The sequence below is a fragment of the Diospyros lotus genome, chromosome 13 (genome assembly GCF_014633365.1).
Source record: "Diospyros lotus cultivar Yz01 chromosome 13, ASM1463336v1, whole genome shotgun sequence".
In the NCBI taxonomy this organism is placed as follows: domain Eukaryota; kingdom Viridiplantae; phylum Streptophyta; class Magnoliopsida; order Ericales; family Ebenaceae; genus Diospyros; species Diospyros lotus.
The window spans coordinates 37382457-37401449 of record NC_068350.1 but is presented as its reverse complement, the minus strand read 5'-3'; the positions used below and the strand labels follow the sequence as shown (position 1 = coordinate 37401449).

The window sequence follows — 18993 nt, the reverse complement described above, 5'->3', positions numbered from 1 at the left end:
ATCGGCCGTTGGATAGTGAACACTCGCTGCAGACCAGTAGTGCGAGCATGGTGGTGGCGGTGTGCGCGAGTGGCGACGACGGTGGCACGGCAGGCTGCAGCGGTCGGTGGCGACGCGACCGACAGTGGTCGTCGATGATGTGGGCAGCAGCTAGGGTTTGTATGGTGGCTGTTAGGGTTTGTATTTTTGCTTTGATACCATGTGAAGCTTAGGAAGAAAACCCTGGCTTTTAATATGTATTTACAATCTTAATTAAACTCATAGATTATACACCTATATGTACAAATACAATGGGCGATGGGCTCTAATATAAGATTAACCCTAGATTATAACCATATAACTCAACAATTATAAAGTAGTGTGCTCACAATTATAAGGGCTTGGGCTCAGTTTATTCTCTTGATATGATGTCCTAATTATAAAGTGGTGTGCTTACAATTGTGAGGGCTTGGGCTCAGTTTACTCTCTTGATATGATGTCCTAACCATTATTTACACGTGCATACCAATATAGATACACATAGCACCTTTGTTTTTGATCACCAATGACTAATGAGCCAAAGCTATCATGTAGACGTATGTAAATCTTGTTATTAATCACACACACACACACATATATATATATATTGCATAGTTGACTATGTTAAAGTGCTGTGGTTCAGAATATTGGTAATTTCTGTTAGTGTTTTGAACTCACAGGGAACTGGGAGACTTTGGAGGTTAAGCCTAAAGCAAGAGGAATTGATACCAGGAATGAGCTTCTCAAATTCTATGGAGAGAATTACTCAGCTAACCTCATGCATTTGGTTGTATATGGAAAAGGTGAGCCAATAAAAATAGCCAATATCCATTAATATTGTGTTTTCTTTGTATTACAAGTACCATAATTTTTTCACATCTATTTATTCAGATAGCCTTGATAAAATTCAAAGCTTGGTGGAGAGCAAGTTTCAGCAGATCAGAAATATAGATCGAAATTGTCCGCATTTTCCTGGTCATCCTTGCACGCCAGAACATCTTCAGGTACCATTTTGCTATGTTTGTCTTCTCTCAAGGCCATGATTATTAGAGGTGAGGTAAAGTTTTATCCATTATTTGTAAGAAGGCTGAATCAAGATATTGTAGATAATAAAGAAATTTTAGAGAATTATTTATTAAATGTTTTAATGTGAAAAAATGTAATTAGTTTTGTTGCATTGTTTTCTTAGTTAATGTTGACCAATCCAAGTTATGCAAGACATGATGAAGATAGTTTGAACATATGAGAAGAGGACAAATAGATCCTCTTGTGAGGAGAGTGGATGTGTAGGAGAAGTTTTGTAGCAAAAGAAGTAAAGCATAAAAAAAGTTTGGTGGAGAGTCCTTAGGCTTAGAGATTAAGTAAGATATAATAGCTTTATAGAATATGTGGCCATGGATAGAAATGGCGAGAGAGCTAGAATCCATGTAAGTGATCCTACCTGGTGGAACTAAGGCTTGTGATTATTGGTTGCCCTTGATGCTATTCTCATTATGTATAACCTGTGGAAGTGAGTAGTGCATCATCTCATTCTGCATTGTTTGGTGGTTTGTGAGCTGTGGAGTCTTGTTTATGCAATCTCTGGTATTCAGTGGGTTATGTTGATCTCTCCTGAGGATTTTTTGAGAGCCTGGGGTTTGAACTATCTGTTTGACAGACAGTGTACATTTTCTTCCCCTTTTTTTTTGTTTTTTTTGGGTGTATATGGCGAGAAAACTTAAGAGCTCTTGGGGCATGTATATATATATATATATTTTTTTTAGGTTGAGGGGATTTACCATATCTTACCTTCTTCTTGTGGATTAAGGTGGAGACCCTTTTTGTCTATTCTTTGTTGTCCAGTTCGTTGAGGACCTTCTTGTTCCTTGTTTGGATGTTGTGAGCCTCTGATTCCCAATTGTTCCTTTTGTACAGGGTTTTCCCTTTCTTGGTTCTTTTTGGTTTATGTACTAGCTTTCTTACCCAAAAAAAGATCAATAAAAATAATAAATAAAAAAATCATAAAGTAAAAGGCATTTGGTTTGCAATAAGCTAATGATAATGAGTATCTGTTACTGCTGTGATACATGTGCAGTTTAGTTTGCTGGTGAAACTTGAAAGCATCTTCTATATGCTTGAAATCTGAATGGAATTATTGGTTGGATTAAGTAGGCTGCATAACAAATAGACAGTACTATATTTGTTAACAAACAGGGAAAAGAAGAAAGTTATTATATTGGTCTGTTTATGGATCCATTTTTAAGTTCAAGCAATGTCCTATGAGAATAATGGGGGAAGAGCCTGGATTACTTGTATTATGTTTTGGCATTTTCCTTTAGTGTCAGCTTCAGCAAGGCTCAGGCATAAGCCTCAAAAGCTTTTTTATTAGAACTATGATTGATGAAAATTTTACAGATGTTAAAATTCTAGGACTATCTTTTTGTGGAAAATAAGATCAACAAAACAGTTCTCCCTCAAAATTGTATAAGATGATCATTTTATTGTCCATATGTCTGGCATTTGTTGTAGGTTCTTGTCAAAGCTGTCCCAATTAAACAAGGTCACAAGTTGATGATCATATGGCCAATAACTCCAGGCATTCGTTATCAGAAGGAAGGGCCCAGCATGTATCTTAGCCACTTGATTGGCCATGAAGGAGAAGGCTCTGTGTTCTTCGTTTTGAAAACTTTGGGTGGGTTGAACATCCTTTATAATTACTCCAGTACAAAAATACTAGGATCCACCTCTAAGGGGGGAGGTGCAGCTTTGGTGGATTGAGATTAGAATTTGAGAAGAAATGAATGGCCAAGCTGCAATCATTTTTCTTGATGGTTATTTCACATTTTGTTTGAAATTTTGATGCAGTTTGTGTGTGTGTTTTGATAACCAAGACATGCATTCTATCTAAATTAAAAGTACGCTCAACTGTTGGTGTTTGCTTGAGATACTGCACAAAGCTAATAGTGCTACTAATTGATTTTTCCCAATATTGAGATGTTTGTATTCCTCTCACTTCGTTTACTTCTAAATGCCACTCTATTACCAAATTTCTCTGAGCCAGCCAGACTCTGCATGTTATGTTTGTGCACATGTTTTGTTGATTGCTCCACTCTATTTTCTTTTTGAGTAATATTGTGTGGATGGGGGGCTCTCAAGGCATATCATATCCTTAGCCAAAAAGAAAAAAAGGTGTATCATAGGATTCTGGGGCAAAATGAATGCATGTGGATCTAGAACATTGAGATTAATGTCTTTCCTGGTTAACATTCATGTACTTCTGAAATCAGCAATTTTTTTTCCTCCTTTGTGGTTGATCATTTAAATAAGTTTAAAGAGAATCCACATCCTTCCTCAGATCCAATGTGTTGATCACTTAAGTTGTGGCTTCAGCTTCTAATTACTCTGTAATTCTGGTAATAATATTGACACTTTCTTCACAATATTTTTGTTCAGAGGTCCCTTTTAACACCCATGCTAATTTATTATTTGTTTCATATTTTCTTTGAACATCTTGATAGAGCTTATTAGCCAAACCCACATAGTGGGATAAGGGCTTGGTATGTTGTTTTATCTTGATAGAGTTTGTCTGTGAGCATGTGTATATATTCTTGTGTGTATGTTTCGGTAAATAGGGGCAGGCATCCGCTATTCAAATGGGAAGCACAGCTAACTGTTGGTGTTTGGTTAAGATACTGCAAATGGTAATGGTGCCATTAATTGATGTTTTCCCAATGTGAGGTGTTTGTCTTTTTTGAAAGGAATTTTAGAAGATATTTAATTGGAAAATTTTCTCACGCTCTTCTAAATGCCACTCTATAAACTTGTTTCTATGAGAAGACTACTTGGTTTGTTTGCATATTTGTTGATTATGCCACTGTTTTTCTTATGATTAGTATTTGTATATGGATAGCAGACTTTCATGGAGTATCATGTGATTCAGGGGTTAAATGAGTGCATGTGGATCTGGAACAATGATGTTAATGTAGTTCCTGACTCAATGCAAGAACAATCTCTTCAAACACAACCCCCATTGAGATACTGTATACTTTTAAAGTCAAAATTGCTCTTCTGCTTTACTATCTTTGTGGTTGATCACCTACATTTGTTTGTAGAGAATCCATCCTGTCCTAACATGTGGAAAATATGCAATTGAATGGTTCATATTTGAAGTCCATTCTTTCTGCTAGTTGTACCTGATTTATGTTTTATTCTTCCTATTTAGCCCATGCTCAAGTGAGTTCTTTCAGCTAGTAGTACCTGGGTTATGTCTTATTCTTACTATTCTGCCCATGCCAAAGGGTGAAATTTCTCTGCTAGTAGTACCTGAGGTATTCTTACTATTAATCCATCCCAAAGAGTTGATGGTCTTGTTGATATCTTTGGTCCAAGCTAGACATTACAGAACTGGTATGTTGACAAATTTTTTTGATGGCCCATGGAGGATAAATTTAGTGCATCTAGGTATTGCTTTTTGGCAGTGGTGGAGGATCATGGTCAGGACTATGGACAAATCAGTCTATTAAAATTATGAAGGTTCCTTGATTCTCTGATTTTTAGAAGCATGCTTATTCTTGAGGACCTATGTGTCTGTTACTTGTTGAGACAACTTTAAGCTTAATATTCATCATAATGTTTGATCCTTTTTGTCCCTTTCGTTACTCAGTTGCTGATAGGAACATTATATTTATGAGGTGCCCGCATATAGAAAATTTCTTGAAATCATTTAATTGAGGATAAGGATTTTCTTATAGGATGGGCTTGTGCTTGGGCAGTATTCCTCCATCATAAAAATCTCCTCGGGGCCTCTAACAAAGAAGAAAAGAGCAAATGCTATCCTAATGATTTCGAACTACTCTTTAATTGTTTGAATAGAAAAGGATGTGCTAATTCTCAAAAACAAGAACCATTTGTAGATAAGGAATTATATGCTTTCTTTTCTATGGTAGTTCTTGTTTTGAATTGGTTTCGAATATCGACAGTAGGAGAAAGTCATGGCTCATGGTTTATACTGGGAGGTTGTAGAATTTGGGACGTCACCTAAAATTGTCTCGGGTGTATGGAATGTGTTTGGTTTAATTTCGTGGTGATATGAGTACTAGAGCCAGGTAAAGGCCATGTCTGGTGGATTTGATAGAAAATATCAAGGATATGATTTTTATGGCATATGATTGTACATGCGTGTCACAAGGATCCCCGAGGCTATAATTTTCATTATAATAGTAGTTAGCTTACATGCATGTCAGATTTCAGATCTGACAGAGAGGTTCCTTCGTAATTGAGCAAGACTGAGAATAGGCGGGAAGAGAGAATTCGACAAAAAGAGGGAAAGAAGATAGGAAAGAGAAAGAGAGAATGAGTTTGAGAGAATCGGAGGGAAAGAAACTGTGGAATAATCCTCACGTCCCCCATCCTCATGCCAACTTCTTATTTATAGGAGAATTACATCTCTAGAGACTTCTCCTAACTAACCCTCTTGGCCGTTAGGGCCCAATGGCCATGTGCGCTTGGAGTACTACTAGCCTTAGTATTTCTACTAATTACAACTGGGTCTTGCCACTAATTACAATCATGCCCTGGCTGTGACAACTTCTCTCCCCTTGAATTATTTCTTGTCCCCAAGAAATCAAAGAAGTCTGGACACCTTGGGGTATTACTGGAGCAAATCCAGTAAATACTCCCAAGTAGTATTGTCGGGGTGCAAGTGTGACCACTGCACCAGTACTTGGGTGATGGGCACAAACTCCCTGTAGATCACTTGTCTATCTAGCACAGCTTGGGGCTCCACCTCTACCACTTGATCGTTCACCATTTCTGGTATCTTCCTGTTGGTTGCCTTAGATGGCCCCATTACCTTTTTTAGGAGTGACACATGAAACACTGGATGCAGCCCTACCCCTTCAGGAAGCTGTAGTCGGTAGGCTACTGGGCCTACCTTAGCAAGGACACAGAAGGGCCCATAGTACTTTGGGATGATCTTAGATGGTGGTCCTTTACAAAAGAGGTGTTGTTGGAACCTCTTAACTTTCAGGTAGACATCCTTTCCCACTTCAAATGTTATGTCAGAGCGATGTATGTCAGCCATTTGCTTCATTCTCTGTTGTACCATTGCAAGCTCTCTTTTAATAACTTGCAGAGCCTCTTGCCTGGCCTGTAAATATTGATCAATTGATGTTTTAGCTAGAGTATAGTGCATCACGGCCGGAATTATAGGGGGAGGGTACCCAAACAGAGCTTCAAAGGGGGTTGTCTTATGAGTTGTGTGAAAGTTGGTGTTGTACCACCACTGGGCCAATGCCATCCACCTACTCCAGCTCTTGGGTTTAGTGAAGCTTAGGCACCTTAGATATGTCTCGGGGCACTGATTTACCCGCTCAGTTTGTCCATCGATCTCCGAGTGATAGGTTGATGACAACTGCAGCTTAATTCCTAACCCTTGGAATAGTGCTTTCCAGAATTGGCTTGTTAATACCATCTCTATCAGAAACTACTGCCCTTGGTAGGCCATGTATTTTGAACACCGAGTCCATCAATTTCCTAGCCACCTTTGTAGCCGCGAATAGATGTGCCAAGGTAAGGAAATGGCTGAATTTTGTCATTCGGTCTACTACCACTAAGATAGTGTCAAACCCCTCTGATTTGGGCATACCCTCCACAAAGTCCATGGAGATTTGTTCCCAAGCTTGGGATGGTGTCTCCAACGGCTGTAGGAGGCCCAGATAGGGCACTTGCTCATGTTTACACTGTTGGTAGATGGTGCTCTAGAGAACGTACTTGGTCACGCCCCTTTTTAACCTCGACCAATAGAAAAGTTGCCTTACCTTGATAGGTGGCATTCAGCCCTGAATGACCTCCTATAGGGGAATCATGTAGAGATTGGAGGATCCTCTGTTTGAGTTGCCCATCCTCCCCAATAACTACCTTGCCATGGTACCTTAGTAGACCTCAAAGTATAACCGGATTCCTCTTGGGAATGTACTGTTAGCCTAGTGAGTATCTCTTTGATCCACAGAGTCTTCTCATAGCTGTTGGTGATGCCTTGTACCCAATTTGGGACCAGAGCTGATATGGCATGGCAAGTGGCTGTGTGCTCCCTTCTTGATAATGCATCTGCCACTAGATTCTCCTTTCCCTTTCTGTGTTGGATACAAAAGTCAAACCCATTAGTTTGGTGATTCTCTTCCTTTGCAACTGATTATGGACCCTCTATTGAGAAAGGAATTGCAAACTTTCATGGTCTGTTTTAATGATGAATCTCCTTCCTTTTAGGTAGTACCTCCATTTCTCTACAACCATGAGAACCGCAAGCAACTCTTTGTCATATATACTCAATTCAACATGCCTTGGGGCCAATGCCTGACTTAAATAAGCCATTGGTCTCCCCTCCTGAATTAGGACAACCCTTATGCCTATGTCACATGCATCTGTTTCCAAGATGAACTCCTTAGAAAAATCAGATAAAGCTAGTATTGGGGCTTGAGTCATGGCATCCTTCAGTGTGCCAAAAGCCTTCTCTGCCTCAGGTCCCCATCGAAAGCTATTCTTCTTTAGCAGGTTGGTGAGGGGCTTACTCATCACCCCATAACCCTTGATGAACCTTTTGTAATAGCTCGTAAGGCCTAAGAAGCCCTTCAACTCTTTAAGAGACTTAGCTCTAGGCCAATTCTTCATAGTTGCAATCTTTTGGGGATCCATGCTTACCCCATGGCCGAATATGATATGACTCAAGTACTCCACTCTAGATTCTGTGAAGGTATACTTGGACCTTTTCACATAGAGTTGATGGTCTTTGAGGATTTGAAAGGCCTTTCTAAGGTGGGTCAAGTGGTGGTCTAGGTTAGGGCTGTAAATTGGAATATCATCAAAGAATACCGGCATAAATTTTTTGAGGCAGGGGGCAAAAATATTGTTCATCAAAGCTTTGAAAGTATCTGGTGCGTTAGTGAGTCCAAAGGGCATCACCAAGAACTCATAGTGTTCTTGGTGTGTTCGGAAGGCAATTTTTGGGCAGTCTTTAGGGTTCATCCTTGATAAAATTAGGTAGATTGAATGAATTCTACCTCACAGATTTCCGATTATTCCTTGAGAATAAATACACAAGTCTCCTAGCTCATTACTAATTCAACTTCAACTCTTAACTCCTAAAATATCTCATAATATACAGCTCTTAGATAACTCCTAATTTATAGCTCTAGATTACAACATAAGCAAATTAAATAATCAAACTTAAATCGATAACTAACTACAAATTGAACCAAATTATTATTAATAAGAGATAAGAGGATATGGATGAGATATCTGATATCTCTCGGTTTTATTCTTTAGCATGAGCCAGCCATAGCTTTATCTTCTTCCACCAACACCCCCTCTCAAGCTGAGGAATATATATCAAATATTCCCAGCTTGCTTCAGATTGATTCAAAACTTTGTTTCTGCATTGCTTTGGTCAGAATATCAGCATGCTGATCCGTAGTGGGCATATAGGTTAACTTGATTTCTCTTTCTTCCATTTCTTGTTTCACGAAGTGTCGATTAATTCGGACGTGTTTCATTCTATCATGTTGAACAGGGTTATTAACTATATTGATAGCTGATTTACTATCACTATAGAGTAACTTAGGAGATGATACTTGCATAGAAAGATCTCCCATTAGCCTTTCTACCCATATTATTTCACTGATTGCCTGAGCAATAGCTCGATACTCAGCTTCAGCACTGCTGCGAGCTACTACCTGCTGTTTCTTGCTTCTCCAAGTCACCAAATTACCCCATAGCCTTGTATAATATCCAGATGTTGATTTACTATCTTCCACTGCGCCTGCCCAGTCAGAATCTGCATAACCGACTATTCCTCTTCTTGGCTTTTCTTGAATAGCAGCCCTTTGCCTGGTGTTCCCTTTAGGTATCTAAGGATGTGATAGGCTACTTCCAAGTGTCTTTTAGTTGGGAGATGCATGAATTTACTAACAATACTTACAGCGTATGTAATGTCAGGTCTTGTGTGTGATAAGTAAATGAGTTTGTCAACCAGCCGCTGATACATGCCTTTGTCTATTTGATTGTCTTCTTCTTCTTCTTCTTCTCTATTCTTCCAGTTAGGCTCAAGTGGTGTACTTGCTGGTTTACATCCTAACTTGCCTATTTCCTTTAACAAGTCTAGAGTATATTTCCTTTGCGATACAAAAATACCCTCTTTGCTTCTTGCTACTTCCAATCCAAGGAAGTACCGTAGTTCCCCTAGCTCTTTTACTTCAAATGTCTGTTTGAGCTGCTTTTTCAGTTGCTGAATTTCTTGATGATTGTCTCCGGTGATGATGATATCATCTACATAGACAATTAGAATTGTTCTCTTCCCATCTCTCCCAATCTTAGTAAATAAAGTGTGATCTGCTTGACCTTGAGTATATCCCAGCTTGTATAATGTGTTGCTAAATCTCTTGAACCAAGCTCGAGGAGATTGCTTTAGCCCATATAAAGATTTCTCTAACTTGCATACTTTACTTCTCATGTGATTGGTCTCAAATCCGAGTGGTATACGCATATAGATTTCCTCCTCCAATTCTCCATTCAAGAAGGCATTTTTAATGTCCAATTGATGCAATTTCCAGTCCAGATTTACTGCTAAGGACAACAATATTCAGATTGAATTGAGTTTTGCCACAGGGGCAAAAGTTTCTTCATAGTCCAAGCCTTGGGTTTGAGTGAACCCTTGAGCTACAAGCCTTGCCTTGTATCTCTCAAGGCTTCCATCTAAATTATACTTTAATGTGAACACCCATTTGCTTCCAACAGCCTTCTTTCCTTTAGGAAGATCCACAATTCTCCATGTACTTGTTTTCTCCAAGGCTGCCATTTCTTCCATAACTACTTTCCTTCATCTACTATCCTGCAATGCTTAATAGATATTCCTTGGGATAACAACATTATCAAGGCTGAGGGTAAATGCCTTATAAGTAGGAGATAGTTTAGAATACCCGAGGAAATTTGTGATAGAATGCTTGGTATATGTCCTTCTCCCTTTTCTTAAGGCAATGGGAATACCTAGATCATCTTCACACTGTTGTGAAGTAACACTGTCAGTAAGTTGCTGATTTGGACTTACCTCCTGGTTTGGAGGATTGGTTGGCTGAAATGCTGGTGGTCTTCTTGAATATACCTTAAGAGGAGGTTTGTGCAAGCTTGGACCACCTTGTTGAATCTCAGTTTCCTCTTTCTCCCCTTCTTGCTGATTTTGGAATTGAGAGATGGATTTTGGGCTTGAACAGTGATTATGGTTAGGCTGATCAATTTCAGTGGCAGGGACTGAACTTGGATGGGATTCAGGAACTGACCTGGAGATGGATGGGTTGAGAGGAACTGATATGATTGAAGTCCAAGAGTCTGCTGATATACTGTTTAAGTTGGTGTTAGTAAAAAATGATTTATTTTCCAAGAAGGAAACATCGCATGACACAATAAATTTTCTGGTAGGAGGATGATAACATTTATATCCTTGTTGAGTTGGGGAATAGCCAACAAATACACACTTAAGTGCCTTTGGATCAAGTTTGGACTGGTTTAGTTGGTTGTGATGTATGAAAGAGGTACACCCAAATACTTTAGGAGGAAGTGGATTTAAGGCTCTGGTATAGTGAGGAAAAGACTCTAGGAATACACTCAAAGGTGTTTTGAATTGAAGGGGCTTTGAGGGAAGGCGATTGATTAGATAAGCTGCTATAAGTACCGCCTCTCCCCAATATGAATTTGGAACCGATTGAGTGAACATAAGTGCTCGAGTTGTCTCAAGTAGGTGTCGGTTCTTTCTCTCGGCTATACCATTCTGTTGGGGGTTATATGGACAAGAACTTTGGTGGACAATACCATGCTCGTTTAGATAATCATTAAATTGGTTTGAGAAGTATTCTTGGCCATTGTCAGTTCTTAGAATATGAATAGAAGATTGGAAGACATTCTTGACCATTTGATGAAACTTCTTGAATATCAAATAAGTTTCAGATTTTTCCTTTAATAGGAATACCCAACATACTCTTGTGTGATCATCAATGAAGGTTATGAACCATCGAGTATTGGTTAGGTTAGGAATTCTAGCTGGACCCCAGATATCACTATGCACCAAGTGAAATGGTTGTGAAGGTTTATAGGTATGTTTGGAGTGAGTACTTCTAGTTTGTTTTGCAAGAATGCAATGTTCACAAGAGAAGTCTTGAATTTTATTGATAGAAACCGAAGGGTACATGACTCGAAGATAATCTAAACTAGGGTGTCCTAATCTTTGATGCCATAGCATCAGGTTATTTCCAGAAACAGTAACCAGAGAGGAGTGAACTAGGGACCTAAATTCTTCTTGGTGATCCAGCCTTGATATTCGATATAGACCATCCTTTTCTTCAGATATGTCCTGAAAAACACAATGAGAGGAAGAAAATATTATTGAACAGTTTTTTTCTTCTGTAATCCTACTTACTGACAAAAGATTACACCTTAAATTAGGTACATAAAGGACTTATTTTAGGCTTAATCCTGCAACATGTGCTGTCCCTGTCCCTTGAACAAAAGTCCTAGTACCATCAGCCATAAAAACTGTAATATTCTGATTACATGGCTTATAATATGATAATGTATCAATATCACTTGTCATATGGTTTGAAACTCCAGTATCTATGATCCAAACACCAGTTGACAATCTTTTTGAGAATAGAGAATGACTAATTCTACCTTGCTTGGCCAAAGATACCATAGAATTGTTATTGTTGTCTGAACTTTCGATCGGCTTTGGTATCTTAGTTTGAGTCAACAACTGGTGAAGGACTTCCAGTTGTTCCTGAGTTAAAGAAACCGGTGTTGGAGTTCCCTTGTCAGATTCCATCATGTAAACAGTTGATTGTCCACTTTTCCTTTGATTCTTAGGTTTCCAATTAGGAGGTTTTCCATGCAGCTTCCAGTAAGTCTCTTTTGTATGGTATGGCTTGTCACAATAGTCACACCATTGTTTTTCTCACTGGTTGTCGCCTTTAGTTGGAGTAGACATCCTTCCTTGAGTTGTATTCAAGGCAGAATTTTGTAATAATCCTTCACTGGTTGAATGATTTGACAGCATTACTTTCTTTCTACTCTCCTCCCTTTTATCCTCAGCAAATATCTCTCATAGAGGGAAAAGGCTTGGTTCCAAGCAATCTTCCTCTTACCTCGTCTAAATCCGGGTTTAGACCATGTAGGAAGTCAAATATTCATTCTTTCTCCACCATTTTATCATATTTCCTCCCATCAACTGAGCATTCCCATGTGATCTCATGGAAGAGATCCATCTCTTGCCATAACTCAGTCAAGATATTGTAATACTCAGTTACAGAATTGTTACCTTGCTTGGTGGATCGAATAATGGATCTAACTTGGAAACACCGAGCAGTATTTGCAAGATTTGAATAAATCTCTTGGACAACACTCCAAATTTCACTAACAGTCTTATAAAAGAGATAAGTCCGTCCAACCTTTGGTTTCATAGAATTCACATGCCATGCCATGACAATGGCATTCTTGGCTTCCCATAATCCATATTCTGCAAATTCTGTACTGGGCCGCATTGTTTCACCAATCAAATATCCAACCTTGCCTTTGCCTTTTATCACAAGTATAACCGATTGGATCCACTTGCGAAAGTTGGTTCCATTCAACTTATGAAGAGTGATTTGTAGGGAGGATCCATCAAAGCCTGTCGTTGCCATTGGAGCTTGAATATTCCTTGCTGCTGGAACTTGGCTACTGGGTGCCGGAGAAGGACTTGATGCGGAGACCTCGCTGGTTTGAGGTTTTTCCGCCATTGTATAAGAGTTCTCTTATAAGAAGAACTCTTTGTTAATTAGATATCTCACGACCAAGGCTCTGATACCATGATAAAATTAGGTAGATTGAATGAATTCTACCTCAGATTTTCGATTATTCCTTGAGAATAAATACACAAGTCTCCTAGCTCATTACTAATTCAACTTCAACTCTAACTCCTAAAATATCTCCTAATATACAACTTTTAGATAACTCCTAATTTATAGCTCTAGATTAGAACATAAGCAAATTAAATAATCAAACTTAAATCGATAACTAACTACAAATTGAACCAAATTATTATCAATAAGAGATAAGAGGATATGGATGAGATATCTGATATCTCTCGGTTTTATTCTTTAGCATGAGCCAGCCATAGCTTTATCTTCTTCCACCAACAATCCTGATTTGATGATACCCGGAAGTAAGGTCTACCTTGGAGAAGATTGAGGCTCCAGTGAGTTCATCTAGCAAGTCCTTAATGATGGGTATTAGAAACTTATTTTTGATAGTTAGGGAATTCAGCTGTCTATAATCTACATAGAACCCCCATCTTTCTTTTTAACTAGGAGGACCGATGAAACAAACGGGCTTTGGCTTGGTTGGATTAAGGACTTGGCTAACATGTCCTTAATCAATTTCTCGATTTTGGCCTTTTGGACAGGAGAATATCGATAGGCTCTGAGGTTGATGGGTTCATTGTTTGGTTTAAGATGGATGGAGTGATCAAGGAATTGATGTGGGGGAAGTGTTGAAGGTGTGGCAAATAAATCCTCAAATTCCATTAACAATGTGTGAATCGGTCCGTATGAGTGTACTTGAGTGATTGTTGGTGTTAAGGCCTTGGCCTTATTCTACCCTCCACTCCTCTGCTTGTTTTCAGCATAGTCCTTCTCTTGATCCAGCTTCATCTCCCGGGCATATAGGGAATGTAACTGCCCTATTGATGTGCCCCCCTACTCCAAAAGTCTCTACAACTGCTTTCCCGATACAACCTTGCATTCCCCTATTTCTTGGCACCCCACTAGAGTCACCTTTTGCCCCTCCCTATCAAAAGTGACTTCTAAGGTGTTGAAGTCAAATACTAAGGGGCTTATAGTCCGCATCCAATTGACCCCCAAAACAATGTGACATCCCCCCAACCTTAGGATCCTCAAATCAGCAGAGAATTCATGTCCGTTCATCATCCACTTGAACCTAGCACACTTGAATTGGCTCATCATCTGACTCCCATTAGCTATCAAGACCGATAGTGGGGGTCTCTCCTCCAAGTTGCATTGAAAGATAGTGGTTGTTTCCTCATCAAGGAAACTATGAGTGCTGCCACTGTCAATGGGCACCACCAATTTTCTCTTCCCCACTAACCTATTCACCTTAAGTACCCTGCTAGGGGCTTGGCCTTGTTAAGGCATGCATTGAGATTTCTCCCTCTTCTTTGCCCTCAACTTGTTCCCCTTGTTCTTCTTCATCCTCTGCTTCCCCTTCTTCTTCTCCTTGGGCTTCCATTGTCAACAATAACCTTTTGCATTGATGCCCTTGCCCATACTATTCTCCACACCGGAAGCAAGGCCCTAATTGTCTCTTCTGGTCTATGGTTAAGGCTTTGGCTGAGGGTGGGGTTGGTTGGTGTCGCACCATCACTCCACCTTTCTGCCAAGGTTGGTTACCACCCTTGCTGGTCGCCCCATAGGAACCTTCTTCCCTGATCCCCTTAGGAGATAGCCTGTGCCTCTTTGCGAAGGCGTCTGTTGGAATCCAACCGATAGGAAGGATCTCCAATGGATGAAATGGATTGAATTGCACTTCAGAATTGGAATTACAGAAATTAAAGGTAAGTACAGAAGCAACTGGGCATTCGAGAGGCCCAGAACTCTCCTACAATTACTCCAAATTCTTCACACCCTCTACCTCTCCTCCTACCCCTTTTATATGTTGTTATTCTCCTCTCTCTCCTACATAACCGTATTTGGTTATGCAGGCGTGTCTGCTGGTTTGTTACACAAACCAGCCAAATGTCTATCCTATCCCTCGCACACATGCTGGTCGAAGCTTCCTCCAGCTGTACTTCCAACTCCCTTCAGCTGCTTGTGACGCCTAGAGTAAGTATGCAAAACCGGGGGCCTAACATCACTCCCTCCCCCAACTTTCACCTTGTCCTCAAGGTGAAAACCTGGAAACTGCTGTTGAATGAGGTTGAAAGGCTCCCAAGTGGTTTCCAATGGTGGTAACCCTTTCCATTGCAGTAGAACGTCCAAACCTCCCACATTATTTCCTTTGCCTGGTCTGACTCCCAACACTGCCTTCGGTTCAACCAGCATCTCCAGCTCTGCACTTAACTGATTGGGAATATCTACCACGGCTTGCAATGCCCCCTTGGCTTCTCGCAGCTGGGATACATGGAATACTGGGTGAATGCTGCAAGATGAAGGTAACTTTAACCTGTAAGCTACAGGTCCAACCTCCCTCTCCACCTCAAACGGACCATAAAATCTAGGAGCCAATTTCTCATTAGTACGACCAGCCAATGACTTTCGACGATAGGGAATTAGTTTTAGGTAAACTAAGTCCCCTACATCAAACTTCACTGCTCTTCTCTTCATATCAGCCCCCTTCTTCATGATAGCTTGAGCTCTTTGTAGTTGTGCTTTCAGTTCCTCCAGAATGTGGTCTCTCTCGACAAGCTGCTGTTCCACTACTGAAATTGGTGTGGAGCCCCTTTCAACTTTAAGTATTGCTGGCGGTTCACGCCCATAGACGGCCTGGAAAGGTGTAGTTCTAGAGGCTGTGTGGTATGAAGTATTGTACCACAATTCCGCCCACGGCAGCCACACAAACCAAGATTTAGGCTTGGAAGAAGCAAAGCAACGAAGGTATGTCTCCAATGTCCTATTCAGCACCTCCGTTTGACCATCCGTTTGTGGATGGTAAGCTGTGTTGCATAGGAGCCTGGTGCCTTGGAGACGAAACAGTTCCTCCCAGAATTTGCTCATGAAGATCTTATCCCGATCAGATACAATGGACCGTGGTAGACCATGAAGCCTTACAATCTCCTTGATGAAGACTCCTGCCACTTCTCCAGCAGAATAAGGGTGTTTCAGCCCAACAAAATGGCCATACTTGCTGAGTCTATCAACCACCACTAAAATTGAATCTATTTTTCCTGACCTGGGTAAGCCTTCGATAAAGTCCATTGCAAGGTCTTCCCAAATTTGATTTGGGATCGATAGGGGTTGCAAAAGCCCCCCTGGCTTGAGTGCCAAAACTTTGTTTTGCTGGCAAATCGCACAGTGGCTTACATACCTGTGAATGTCCCTCTTCATTCCCAGCCAATATACACTTGCCGCAATCCTCTTGTAAGTCTTCAAGAATCCCGAGTGCCCCCAACATTCCCATCATGACCCTCATGTAAGAGCAATGGGATGAGAGAAGAACCCTTCGGTAGATATAGCCTCCCCTTGCAGAAGAGAAAACCATCCACCAACTAAAAATAGGGTTTGGAAGTAGGATCCTGCTGGAGATCTTTGACCACCTTTTGCAGTCCTTCATTGTCAGCTATCTCCTTAGCTAGCTTATCTAGTTGGAGAATCTGGGGAACGGTTAAAGCGAGGAGGGCAACAGAGTGGCTGATGCGGGACAACCCATCAGCTGCTTTATTCTCTAACCCAGGTCTATAATGGATTTCAAACTGAAACCCCATTAAATTAACCATCCACTTCTGATATTCTGGACTCACCAATCTTTGTTCCATCAAGAACTTGAGACTTTTTTGATCTGTCCTGACCACAAATTTCTGTCCCAAAAGGTAGCGTCTCCACTTTTGCACCGCAAATACGATAGCCATAAGTTCCCTCTCATACACTGATTTCCTCCTTCCTAGCTGATTAAACGCCTGACTGAAGTACGCAATAGGTCGATGGTCCTGCATTAATACTGCCCCCATGCCATGTCCAGAAGCATCCGTCTCCACCTCAAATGGCTTGTCAAAATTCGGCAAAGCTAATACCGGCAGTGACACCATGGCGGCTTTGAGCTGTTGGAAGGCTTGCTCAGAAGCCTCATCCCAGAAGAAATTACCCTTCCTAAGTCTGTCCGTGAGTGGCCATGCTATCTTGCCATAATCTTTAACAAAATGCCTGTAGTATCCGGTGAGACCAAGAAAACCTCGCAACTCCTTCAATGTGGCAGGGAAGGGCCACTCCAACATGGCTTTTACCTTGCTATAATCAGCCGAGACTCCTTCTTGCGATATAATATGACCCAGGTACTCAATTTCTAGTTGTCCGAATGAACACTTATTCTTATTCGCAAACAATTGGTTAGCTGCCAATACCTCCAGAACCGAGCACAAGTGTTGTGCATGCTGTTCAAAATCTTTGCTAAAAACCAAGATGTCATCAAAGAAGACTAGCACGAAACGCCTCATCTGTTCTCTGAAGATATCATTCATCAGTGACTGAAACGTGGCTGGCGCGTTAGTCAAACCAAAAGGCATTACGAGGAATTCGTAATGGCCTTCATGTGTCCGGAACGCTGTCTTTGGAATATCCTCAGCCTTGACGCGAATTTGGTGATACCCGAACTTAAGGTCGAGTTTGGAGAAGACCTTGGCCCCATGAAGTTCATCCAGCAACTCTTCAATCACTGGAATTGGAAACTTGTCGGCCACTGTCACCTTATTCAATGCCCGATAATCCACACAGAACCGCCACCCTCCATCCTTCTTCTTGACCAGCAGAACTGGACTAGAAAAAGGGCTGGAACTGGGTTGTATGATCCCTGCTGCTAGCATCTCTCCTACCATCTTTTCAATCTCGTTTTTCTGCAGATAAGGGTAACGATAGGGCCGCACACTAACCGGAATGGTGTCTGGTAGCAGGTTGATGTCATGATCCTTCTTTCGGGAAGGAGGCAGCCCTTCAGGTTCTGAGAATACCTCCTCAAACTCAGCTAACACCTTCTTAAGGAACGGTGGGACCTCGACCGTTTTGTCACTGTAATCAGCTACCATTGTTCCCAACTCAAGCAACATTCCTTCTCCATTCTCTTTGAAAGCCTTCATCATCGCTTTCAGGGATACCAAGCTTTTGCTCAAGCTAGGATCTCCCTGCAAGGTCACGGCCAATCCCCCCACCTGGAACTTCATAGTTAAGGCTTTCCAATCCACTCTCATCTTTCCCACCGTCGCCAACCACTTCATCCCAAGAATTACATCTGAGCTACCCAGCTCCAGAGGTAGAAAATCTTCCACTATTTGCAAGTTTTGTAGATGCAACTTTACCCCCATGCAAATACCGGCCCCTTGCACTGCCATCCCGGTTCCCATGATAACACCATAAGCAGTCGTTTCTGTTCGTGGCAACCCCAATTGTTGAACCAACTTTGTCGCTATGAAGTTGTGCGTCGCCCCCCCGTCAATCAGAACTACCACTGGTTGCCCTTCTATAACACCTTGTAGCTTCATGGTCTACGGTGTTGTTAATCCAACCACCGAATTCATGGAGAGTTCAATGATTTCGCTGCCTTGGCGTACATCCTCTCCTTCCTCTTCTTCCCTCACTTCCGTGGTTCCCCGTTCGGATCCTTCCCTCTCTTTATCGTCATCATAAATCATCATAACGTGCAGTTCCTTGTTCTTGCATCTGTGACCAATCGAGTACTTCTCATCACAACAGAAACACAATCCCTTCTCCCTCTTGGCTTTCCACTCAGCCTCGCTGAGTCGTTTAAAGGAAGCATTACTACCACTCTCGGCCACTGGTAGCTTACTGCTCGCCTGATTCGAGACTTTCGAATAAGAAGTCGGGCTTCTGGATTGAGTGGGAGAGATTCTAACGGTGTTGGAAGTAGAGTAGGTGGGAAATTTACTTCCCACTGGCCCGAACCCTTTACTGCAGGTTAGGATGGCTGCATTTTTATCCTCAACACATTGCGCCATTAGCATGACCCGATCCAATCCCCTGGGTTGAAGTACCCTGATCTCAGCCTTAATTTCAGGCTTAAGACCGTTGATGAAATGTCCTTCCAAAAACGCCTCAGAGACGTCCGACACTGGTACCGCCAACGTCTCAAACATCAGCCTATACTCCTTAACCGTACCTTCTTGTCGCAGAGCTAGGAACCTCTCTTCCAGTGACCCTTCTTGAGTTGGGCGGAATCGGTTAAGAATTCCTTGCTTGAGCC

At 41.2% G+C, this 18993-nt stretch overlaps 1 protein-coding gene across 1 annotated transcript in view; it reads left to right on the top strand.

The window, feature by feature from the left end:
• Positions 1-18993, top strand: part of LOC127787837 (insulin-degrading enzyme-like 1, peroxisomal) — a 128110-nt gene that overhangs the window by 50471 nt on the left and 58646 nt on the right. Inside the window, exons 8-10 of the mRNA XM_052315864.1 lie at positions 699-821; positions 910-1022; positions 2527-2689. Of these exons, the coding sequence (XP_052171824.1) occupies positions 699-821; positions 910-1022; positions 2527-2689 (399 nt within the window). The remainder of the gene's footprint in view (positions 1-698; positions 822-909; positions 1023-2526; positions 2690-18993) is intronic.